The sequence below is a fragment of the Fukomys damarensis genome, unplaced genomic scaffold (genome assembly GCF_012274545.1).
Source record: "Fukomys damarensis isolate Sample0158 unplaced genomic scaffold, DMR_v1.0_HiC HiC_scaffold_7, whole genome shotgun sequence".
In the NCBI taxonomy this organism is placed as follows: domain Eukaryota; kingdom Metazoa; phylum Chordata; class Mammalia; order Rodentia; family Bathyergidae; genus Fukomys; species Fukomys damarensis.
This window is the reverse complement of record NW_022900919.1, coordinates 8291604-8303633: the sequence shown is the minus strand read 5'-3', so window position 1 is coordinate 8303633 and position 12030 is coordinate 8291604. Positions and strand designations below refer to the sequence as shown.

At 35.5% G+C, this 12030-nt stretch overlaps 1 protein-coding gene across 4 annotated transcripts in view; it reads left to right on the top strand.

Moving 5' to 3' along the window:
• Window positions 1–12030, top strand: part of Mef2a (myocyte enhancer factor 2A) — a 91317-nt gene that overhangs the window by 74082 nt on the left and 5205 nt on the right. For 2 of the 4 annotated variants that reach the window (XM_010607850.1, XM_010607851.1), the window contains exons 8-9: window positions 7291–7314; window positions 10546–10672. In XM_010607850.1, coding sequence (XP_010606152.1) covers window positions 7291–7314; window positions 10546–10672 — 151 coding nt within the window. The remainder of the gene's footprint in view (window positions 1–7290; window positions 7315–10545; window positions 10673–12030) is intronic. The other 2 variants (XM_010607852.1, XM_010607853.1) reach the window with 1 other exon arrangement.

Here is a 12030-nt window from a genome sequence, read left to right as displayed (position 1 = left end):
AGAAATAAGGAAATTATATAAATGGAGATAAAATTATTTTTCTCTACTTTTTATTAGCTTTTTAGGATAGTTTTTAATTTATAGATATATTAGAATCTTAGCATAAACACTTGTTAAAATTAATGGACTGATATTGATGGTATATTAACTAAAGTCTCTTATTTTGATTTCTTTAGTTTTTAATTTTATGTCTTTTTCTGTTCCAGGCTCTAATCCAGGATATACCACATTACCTTTAGTAATCGTGTCTCCATAGACTGTTGGCTATAGCAGTTTCTAAGAGTTTCCTTGCGTTACTGATCTTGACAGTTTAGAGCAGTACCAGTCACATACTGTTTAGAATGTCCCTCAGTTGAGATTTGTCTGATGTCTTCTTATTAGCTTGGGTTTATTATTACTCTGAGGGAAGAAGGCTATGTAATTAAAGTGTTGTTTACATCATATCATCAAGGGTGTTCACTATCAGCATAACTGTTACTCTTAATGCTAATGTGGTCACCAGACTGATGAAGTCTCTCACAGGTTTCTCTGCTGTGAACTTACTCCTTCTTCTTTCCATACTGTAATCATTAGAAGTCCTTACAGGTAGCCCTCACTTAAGGAATGGGGGTTATCCTCTATCTCCTCAAGGGAAGAATGTCTACAGAAATTATTTAGAGATTTAACTATTCTTTCTCATTTGCTTCATCATTTATTTATACATATACATATGGACAGGCATTTATTTTATACGTTGGTATACTTTTATACTTTGGTATAGTGTGGTGTACTATAATACTGCTTTCCTGTTCAAGTTGTTTTAGCTTTAGCTTTTGGGAGCTGTTGATGTGGTATCTGTATATTTTTTCTATCCTTTTTTTTGGTACTGAGAATTGAACTCAGGACCTTGTGCTTGTGAGGCAGGTGCAGTACCACCGCACTAAATCCTCAGCCCTATCTGTATTTCTGTGATGTCCCCTTGTACTTGTGCTTTGTGATGTTTTGTTTTTGTTTTTGTTTTTGTTTCGAGGGAAGGGCAGAGTACTTTTTTGTTTTCTGAAACTACGATATGCTCCAAGCTCTACTTGTGTTTTTTCTGCCCCAGTCATAATCACATATTCCTCCAAAGAACCCTGATAACTTTCACAGGAGAATAGTATGAGAAACCAAAATCTAGGTGTTCTTCTTCTTTTTAACTTCTCCATAAGACTGCTGACTTCATATGGTAAAAATAGTGGTAATGCAATTTGTTTCTATAGCACATGTAAAAATAAAATACGAGGCCATCCATGGTGACGCACATCTGTAATCCCAGCACTCTGGGAAGCTGACACAGGAAGATCACAAGTTCAGCCAGTCTGGGCAACTTAGTGAGAGTCTCCGTCAAAGTAAGAAATAAAAAGGTCTGGGGATGTACCTCAGTGGTACAGTGCCCCCTTGGTTCAATCCCCAGCATTAGAAGGAGGGGGAAAAAAGCAAAAATGGGAAAGAAAAATTGAAAATATATTATTACAGGTCAGATCTACATCATTTACAAGACAGATTGTCAGATTTGTTTAAAACTATCCAAAAAAAGGCAAAAAAGACCAAACACTATTACCTGTAAGAAGCCACTTTTAATATAAAGACATAAACAGAAAAACCATGCAGACCACAGTTAAAGCTAAAATCAGCATAATAATTTTGGACAATGTAGACTTAACAAAACGAAATATAATTAGGGAAAGAGGGGCATTACATAGCCCATTTTTCAAGAAATAACTGTTCTTTAATGTGTTTGCATCTAATGACAGATCTCCAAAGTACATAAAGAGAAAAACTGATAGGTAAAATAGAAAAATCTACACGTTGGAACCTTCAACACTCTTTCAGTAATTGACAGAAAAATCAGGAAGATCTGGACAGTTTGAACAACACCCAAGCAGCCTGGCTTGAGAATTGTTTACAGAATCCTGTACTTAACAAAAACGGGATACACGTTTTTCTCAGGTGCATGTGGAACATTAATCAAGATAAGTCATCCAGTGCTATAAAATAGACCTAAGCAAATTTCAAAGAATTAAACTCATACAGATTATGGTCTCTGACCATAATGAAATTAACCTAGAAATCAGTAACAGACACCAGAAAATTCTGTATACAGTTTATTTAGAAATTAAACAATACACGTTAAGCTGGGGTCACAGAGGAAATCTTAAGGAAAAAAAATGTTTAAATACAGCTTAGTGAAAATGAAATTACAATATATCCAAATAGGACCAGCTAGAGTAATGCTGAAGAGAATTTATAGCATTAAATGCTTATTATATTAGAAAAGAAAGAAGGTCCCAAATCAGCAGTATAAGCTTTTACCTTGAGGAACTTTAAAAGCAAGAACAAATTTAACTGAAAGCAATCAGGAAAGAAAAAGCAAATTAATAAAATTAGAAACAGAAAAACAGTAGATGGGAATCAAACCAAAAATTAATGTTGAAAAGATCCAGTCAGAAGCCTGTAACCATGCTGAGTGAAGAAAAGAGAAGACCCAGGTTACCAATATCAAGAATTGAAAAAGGGCATATCCAAAAGATAGTAAATGGTAATACAAGAATACTGTACTTTATGACTCTTTTCTGCCATATTTGATAGCATTGGTAAAAGAGGCAAATTCTTTGAAAGATGTAAACTACCAAAGAGTTACTAAACTCACTGAAGTTCTGATAGTTAATTTTAATCTTAAATATCTATAAAAGAAATTGAATTCCTAGTTTAAAAGACTTCCAAAATAGAAAATTCCAGATCCTGATGGTTTCATTGACCAATTCTGTCAAATATTTGAGGAAAAATTAATACTAATTCTGTAGTCTCTTTCAGAAACCTAGGAAGTAACACATTCAAACTCATTTCATCAGGCTAAAAAAATCAGAATAAGGACGAGACAACTACAAACCAGTATCCCTCATGAACTCTACGCATAGGAAGCCTCAGCGAAATATTATTAAATAAATTCAGCAATATATAAACAGGGTGTATATTAAGACCAAGTAGGTTTCATCCCAGGAATGCAAGAGTGATTCTACATTTCAAAATTCACCAATATAATTCCTCCATGTTAGAATATAACATTTGTTTATGATGTTAAGAAAAACTCTGATGCTAGGAATAGAAAGGAGCAATCTGATAAGGAGCATCTACAAAAATTTTAATTGATAATACACTGATAAGGGGAAAACATTCAATCTGTTTTTTAATTGGTATACACATTCAGCATTGTACTAGAAGCCCTCGCCAGTACAGTTAAGAAAAGTAAATACACAGAAATCTGTTGTATTCTTATGCCAGCACTGTATAATTCAAATTAGAAATTTAACATAGCACCATCTCCCAAAAAAAATAAATAGTAAAGTACAGATGTAATAAAATATATATATTCAGTGTATATGCTGAAAACTACATAACACTTTTTTTTTTTTTTTGTATCGGGGATCAAACTCTTGTCCTTGTGCTTGCAAAGCATGTGGTGGAACCACTGAGCTAAATCCCTAGCCCTACACAACACTATTAAAAGAGATCAGTTTACCTAATGAAAGATGCATTATGTTAAAGGATTTGAAAACAGTATTGTCAAGATGTCAGTTCTCAAATTGATCTGTAAATCAAACGCAATACAATCACAGTTGAAACAAGCTTTTTTGTAGAAATCATGTTAATTCTAAAATATACAGAAAGGCAAAGAAACAATAATAACCAAAACAATTTTGAAAAAGAACCAAACAGAAAGACTGTGTGAGTTGAAGACCTCCTGTAAAGCTGCAGTAACTGAGGATGTAAAGTATTAGCAAAAGAATGGGCCCATGGATCAAGGGGCAAAATAGCCCGGAAAATAATTGCATATAAATACTACAGTATTCAGCTGTTTAGCAAAGGTAGTAAGTGAGACAGTTCAGTGGAGAAAAAGTAGCTTATAGCTAATGGTATTGGAAAAATTCAACATTTATATGTAAAACAGTGAAAACTTAATACATATTTTCACCTTTTATAAAACAATTCAAAATGCATCCTGGACCCAAATTTAACATGTGGAACTGTGAATGTTACAGAATTAAACATAACTACACCAAAGCATGATCTATAAAGAAAAAAAATCAATATATTAGAGTTCATGAGAATTTGTTTTGCTTTATGAAAGGTGCTATTCAAAGAATTTAAAAACCTACAAATTAAGAGAAAGTATTTGCAAATCATGTATACAAATACAGGGCTTATGTTTGTAATATATAAAGAGCTCTCAAGACAAAATACAACCTAAATTTTTTTAGTGAGCACAAGATTTTTTTTTCTTTTTTGGCAGTGCTGAGGATTGAATTAGGCTGTTATGCATGATAGGCAAGTGTTCTATCACTGAACTACACCCCTAGCAACAAGATATTAACAGATACTTCAAGAAGAAAGCAATATATGTAACAACCATACGAAAATATTCTCAGTATCATTGGAGAAGTGAAAATTAAAACCACAATCAGATGTGAGTGACTATACATCTATTGGAATGGCTAAAACCTTAAAAATAAAATGAAGTGCTGTTGAAAATGCAGAGCAACAACTCATATATCCCTTCTTGAGTTGCACATGATACGGTCCCTTTGGAAGAGTTAGCAACTTCTGTGAAGCTAGATATATACTTGCCATATGACCCAACAGTGTCTCTTGTATTTACCTCAGTGATATAAAAACTGTATTTAGGTAATTTCCTATGTTTTTTGTAACTGAAAAACTGAGAACAACCCAAATGTCCTGCAGCAGGTGAATGGATATATATTTGTTTGGTTCATCCAAAAAAGAAATACTACTCAGCGATAAAAAAGGAAGGCTCAGTAATACACATCAGTTGGTATAAATCATATATTTCCTAGCTCTATGTGCAGAGAGGCATTTGAAGTAATGATACCCAGTAGTAGTCTGAGAATGGTCAGATTTTAGTTCTTAAGCACCATCTTCTAATTCAGAGAACTGGGGCCCCATGGAGAAGAGATTAATTTTAGAACTGGCTTGGAGAAATACAAGGTGAGCAAGATGCAGCAAAGAATAAGAAAGTGCCTATCAAAAGGTCACAGGAGGTAGCCTTCCAAAAGAGATCCCAGTGACCAAAACTGGAACAATTTGAGTAACAAAATAAATAATAGTTTTGGCTTATAACCCAAGGAATAATAGGGTCCATTATTGATATGTGATAAAATAAATAACAGCTCTTCTTTAGGGAGAAATTCTAATTAATAAACGAGAAAAGAATAAGAGGAATGGTAACCACATAGAACACCACAGTACAGTGGCACTGGTTGCAGGCAAAGCCAACAGATAAATGCTACAATTAGTGAAAGTTTAAAGTGAAACACAATATTTATACGGCCTCAAAATGTCTCTCCTCAAATATTTGTTTCTTACAAAGGGAAAAATAATACACACTCCCTTACTTTAGTCAAGGTTAGCATCACTAGTATTAGACAAAAAAGATGACATGCCTTCTGCTATGGTGTGCTAAAAGATTACATAGTTCTGTGATAGTCGTTCAAAAGTCCATGCCTTCTCTCAAGGAATAAACATAAGACACACCCAAATTGAGAGGCATTCTACAGGATACCTGAGTAGTGTTCTCCAAAAGTGCCAAATAACACACACCTATAATCCTAACACTTTGGGAAACTGAGACAGGAAGATTATGGGTTTGAGTCCAGGAATGGCAATTTAGCAAGACCCCCATCTCAGAATCAAAAAATAAAAAAGGAATAGGGATGTAGCTCATTGTGAAGAACCACCCCCCCCAGGGGGGGCTATTGTATCTTGTTTCTTTGGGCTATTAACCTTGGGCAAAGCTAGGTAAGAATGTGAGCGAGCTGTCTATACAGCTGCTCTCTGAATCTAAAATTATATCAGAATAAAATGTTTAAAATAGAGAGGGCTGGGGATTTAGCTCAGTGGTTCCACCACCTGCCTTGCAAGCACAAGGAACCAAGTTTAACCCCCGGTTCAAAAAAAACAACACACACACAACAAAGAAATGCATTCCAAAAGAGAGACATTTTGTCTTACTTTTAGGAGCCAAATGTTCAATACCTGCTACTACCTTTTAGAAAAAAAAATTTTTTTTAATCATGAAATTTCATTTAGTAAAGGTACAAACAGATTTGTAAAAACTATTACTAAATTGCAATGTTTAATAAACTGCATTTAGACATTAGGAAACTGAGTGATAAAATTATAACCAGTCTTTTTTTTTTTTTTTAAAGAAATGAAGCCCTTTTTCAGAAAACTTGCCATATAAACTGTGATCCCTATAAGTTAAAGTGAAAACTGTTTTATACAAGCATAGCCATGGTGTTCAACAGTATGGTACTTCCTTGTGCATCTTGTAATTGGAGCTATGCAGTGATGATGTATATGCAACACAGCAGCTAAGGCTCCTGTTGGCCTCAGGGAGGCAGCAAGTATAGGCCAAATGATGTTTTGCAGGCAGCCTCCTTCCTTTCTCCCCATTCATTTGCAGAAAAACCGGCCTCAAAATTAGGACTTCCTGTATCAGTGAAGAGGCTTCACAGACAAAGAAACTTAAAACTCTATTAAAGTGAAGGAAAAAAACACCTAAGGAGTAGATTGTGTCTAGCATATTTTATAAGTGTTTAAAAGAAAAGGAGCAAATGTTTCTTTTCTCTCCTGTTCATTTATCAGTTCATTTGTCTTCATCTCATTTTTTTCATATTCAGGATTTCTCTCCATTAAAATTATTTTATTAATATGTGAACTTTTACCTGCAAATAATTAACGTATAAAAAACTTTTATTTATTGACAGATGTTTAAGTTCCTGGTTCATAACACTGGTCTGGCTATATGGGAAATAAAGCATACCACACTTCTGGGCCTACCAGGGAGAACAGTCTAGCCAGGAGATGCATGGACATGTTTGACCTGGTGGGCAGTGATGGGAGGATTAAGATTTAATACATACAGAGTATGTTCGTGGTTTCAAATACAAACTGTTGTCATGATTAGGAAACTATCTAAATGTTGCAGAAGTGTGACTGTGTAGCAGAGGCGGGGGTAAGAGCAGATGGGGGGTGCTCTTTAATAAATCCTGGCCCTAAAGAATTTTCTGGTATTAAAAATCAGCTACAAGTTTAAAGACAACAAGTAGTTTCTATTTGTTGTGTGTGTTATGATCTCTGTAGAGTTCCAAAGGAATGCTAGGGTCCTAAAACCATGTCTTTCTAAAGAAATACTTTGTTGCAAGTATCAACAGTCTTAGTAACTCTCTTATCCCTCTTATGTGCTGAGTACAGTCGGAGGAAGAGGAATTGGAGTTGGTGAGTGGGGGTTTTTGCTTGAAGGGAGTTGAAAAAGAAGTAGAAAGTACTAATTCTGTTAAATGTTTTTATCTAACCTATGTTCTTTTGTTACAAAGATACTTGTGTAAAAACACTGTCCAAATGCTTTGTATTATGAAAGCAATCTACTGGTACTGCAGATTCCAGTTTTTCTATTTAGAATTTATATGTTGGAGGGAACATTACAATACAGCCTTTAAAAACAGTTGCTGTCCATGAGCACAGGGTAGTTGTTAAAGATATTTTAAAGCAAAGATCCAAAATACCTTATATAGCTTTCCAAATTATTAAAATATTTTTAGAAAATGACTTCACCCTCAAAGTTCCTCAGATTGTAACACAGTCCTGTGTTATTTCTTTCAAAAAGATTATGTCATTTTTGGTGAGGTCACCTTTTTCAGAGTTGGAATTATTTCATGCTGCATGAGACAGTCTGAACCACAAGGGGGTTCCCTGTTTACTAAGAGGAATATCTGTAATTGGACATACTCAAATTTACTTTTCTATCCGAAGATACTCTGTTCTTATAAGCATCTGTTAATTTTTTTCTCCACAAGTGTTTTCTATTGGCTTTTCCTCTAGAAAATAAACCTGAGTAAAAATAACTTGCAGCTATTCTATTTCTTCTTTAGGAACTATAACCTAGACTTTACAGAAGTAATCATGTGCATTCAGAGTCATCTGTTAATTAGGTGATTCTAAGGGGAATAAAAAGTTGAAAGCACAGTTTTTAGCATGGATGGGGTTGAGTGCATGTGAGCATGGGGTAAAGGCATCAGTTGGTTTTACTTATATTTTATTATTACACATTTGTGCATGCTAGTGTGTTTTGAGAAGTGTATTTTCTTTTCAAATATGACTGCTATACTTAAGATATTAGGTTATTTAGCTTTGCGATCATTATCACAGTTTTGGATGTGATTTTATATTGATTAACTGAAATACTTTAGCCCCGTGTTGTATTATGAGCATATTTTGGGGAAATATTCTTAATTATATCATAATTATTAGCAAATGAAGTGAATAATTCAAACCAAAATAGTCCATCTTACATTAGATTTGTTTACCTTTAAGAAGTACTGAATGCTTACAGGAATTATCTAGAGCTGTGTTGCCCTCTAGTGGTTCTGAAAGTCATTTACTCATGGAAGCCAGGGCTCCTGAGATTGGCTGGTGTATTAGAATGCCTGGAGATTGCCAGCGTGTGGCAGAGCCCAGACCAACCCATCTCGTACTGCACTCTTTCACCATGTGTGGCCTAGATACCAAATACGAAAGAGCAAATTCCAAAGTCCAAAACAGATCCCTGTCTCAAAAAAGTCATTAACATTAACTTGATTCTGAGACTAAAATGCACTGTATTTCCGGTTTTCATACACTGACTTTCCATTTTTCTTAAAGTACACCTGTAATTACAGAACCTCAGAGATAAATTTATGAAGACTTTAAATTTAGAAATCATTAAAATATGGTGGTGTAGCCATCTCAAGAGCCAATCAACAGCAACAACAAAAAAGGAAAAACAAAATTTTTAAATTAAAAAAATTCAAATAAATATCTGTGACTTAAAAAAGAAAGACATGGGGTCACGATGTAGCTCAATGGCATAGCACCTGTCTGGCAGTCGTGAGGTCCTGAGTTTGATCCCCGGTACCAAAAACAAACAAACAAAAAGATAGACATGGCTGAGAACTGTAAATAGCCATTGGTATTACTTTAAGATTTAAGTTAATTCACATTCTAAGTTAATTCAAAATGCAGAGCTTTATGTGTTGGACTCAAACAGAATCAGAAACAGTCTGTCAAACTGAAAAGTTAGTTTAAATTGGTTTGAGCTCTAAAGAAAAAAATCATAGATGGCTGCATTTCAGAGTGAGGAAGGCAGGTGTGCAAGTCCCCTCAGACTTGTACCAAGGTGTTTTCTAAAGTGAGCCAGGCTACAGATCCCTTTAGGAGCCTTGCATTTCTAGAGTGGCGAAACTTTACCTCATGAAGGCTCTAAGAGAACACCTGTGGATCAGAAGGGATAAATATACCTGTCACTTTTTTATCATCAGTTACATAAAAATTTGATTATACAAGGTTTCTTGGGACAGTCATTTGAGAATATTTTCTCACATTCCTGTAGTATTTCGGTTACCCATACATTTCCTGCATATCACTTCATTTTATTTTCACAGTAGCACTGCAAGGCAGGCAGGACAAAGATTTCTATCATCCCAACATGAAAAATTTAGACGTTTAGAGAAGTTAAATGATTGTCCCTGAGCTTAGGAAGTGGTGACTCTGGGACTGGAACTCAGGCAATACATCCACATGCCATATAGTCTTTCTGACATCCTCTAACTTGCAGTAGAAAATAAAAATGAACTGAAAAGAAAATAACAAATCTATTCTCATTAGATTCCAAGAATCTAGATCTAGTTTAAGGTCTTCATCTCAGGTCTTTCTGGAAACAATGACAGTGGACACTGTCCATGTTCTGCTTCTTCACTAAGGGCACTAAATGATTCTGTGTTTTGGCTTAGGCTTCTAAATACAGTTACAAGCCATCACTTTTTCTTGTATTTCAAAAGCTCTCTGCCCAAAGCCTGTTGGTTCCAAAGATGGGGAGAATGAAGGGATACATATCTGAACCAGTGGTTAAAAATAGGTCATCATTAGGGTTGGAGGGAAGCAAAGCAAAATATAAGCTGCACTTCCAGCCACATTAATACATAAATGTTCCTGTATCCTGAACTTACAATTTATGTATGTACAGATGACTTTTGTTGTCACCATAGCCTGACAGTCTTTGTAATGACATTAAGTCCTCATTATACTAACACATAAAAGTGTTATCACCTGCTGGGGATTTGGCTCAGTGGTTCAACCACCTGCCTTGCAAGCGCAAGGGCCCAAGTTCTATCCCTGGTACCAAAAAAAAAAGTGTTATCACCCATAAGGTAAGTTTCTATTTTGAGGGGTGATTCTGGCATTAGTAAACTATTAAAGAAAGGGGAGATGAATAATTAATGCAAAAATAGGTGCCTTTAAATTAGCCCCATTAGTATTTTTAAGATTTTTGTAGCATGACTGCTACAGAAAATAATGATATTCACATAAAGCTGTGAAAAGCATCACATTTAAATTAAAAGTTATTTTTAAAATATTAAGTCTGAACATAAATACCGCATGGTAACACTTTTTCTCTTTTCTGATGTCTCACAGAATACCCAAAGGATAAGCAGTTCTCAAGCCACTCAGCCCCTTGCTACCCCCGTAGTGTCTGTGACAACCCCAAGCCTGCCTCCGCAGGGACTCGTGTACTCCGCAATGCCAACAGCCTACAGCACTGGTGAGCCGTCTCTCCTGCCTTGCCTTGGGCTGAGTGTCCCTCTACTTTGTGATCAGCATGTACTTTGGTGATTTTGTTTGAAATAAATTGTCTTCAGTTTTTTACATTCAAATTTCATTATTTTGGGAAACACATACTAGCCTTGAAACCATTTCAGAAAATACATTGGTAATGAGATAATTTGAATGTCATTTCTCCAGTGTGAACTTTTACTTGTTTGTGACAGAGAAGCAAGTAGGTACAGTATTACCAAAATGAAGTACGCATCCAGCCAAGGACCTGTTGCTCAGTGGGTTTTATTTTTTGTAGTTTCTCGTTACACAGTGTCTTACTCTTCCAGGCTTTTGAAATAAGATGTTTGTCTTTCTGCTGTTAACCTGCTTTGGGAAAGCTCTGAGTTCCTTTGGGGATGTGGAGGGTGCTGAGCTGTGTTTGGCAAGCTGCGCTTTCCTCCCTGTGACTACTAGCTTGGTCTGCATCGTTTGTGCATGCAGGGCAAGACAAAGACCTTTAACACTTCTCCTCACAGTCACTCTCTCACTGAGGAACTTTTCACCTACTCATGTTTATGTAGCAATTTTATCTTAAGACACCCTAATTTGAGAGTCTGTTAGGAAAAATTAAAAATACTGCAGTGATGAGAAAGGTGTTTGCAAAGCAGGCTGTATGGAGATCCTTGGTGTGCAGTAGGTTTCATTTAGATTTGCCATTCTGAGGGCAGAATGTGAACGTGACTGTACTTTCTTCCCAGCTGAGCCAAACACCTGTTGCTTCAAAGAAAGAAAGTTCAAAGAAGGCTATAGTTAAATTGTACCTTGCCAAATACCCAGAGACTGCAGTGCAGGAAAATGATTCTTCTATGATTCTCATACATCAACTATGGTGGAAATCATCTAATTTTTAGACTTCAGACTAAATGCTTTGGCACTCTGCTTGCAAACTGCTGTCTGATGCCAACTGGAGAGAACAGAGCAATTGATGCATTTAATTACCACTTCCATTCTAAGTACTATTTCTTTAAAAACAGAACAACTTTAAAAGATTTTGTTGAAAAAGAAAGCTTCATGTGAAATGTTCTTTACCTTTTCCAGTATTCAGTGCAATAAAAAGCCCAGATCTATCAAATGGACACTAACCTAAAGTCTGGCTACTAACCAGGCATTAGGAATGGATACATACTCTGCTTTGGTACATCGATCACTTGCTGTATGGGAGACACCACGCTAGGCATGCTGCATCTTTTCTCAAGCTTATTTAGGAAAGGAAATCTTAGAAGGGAAGTCCTAGGTTGTGTTTTCCACTTTATGCTTTTTTTTTTTTTTTTTTTTTTTTTTGAAACTGAAACCAACCCCCCCCTC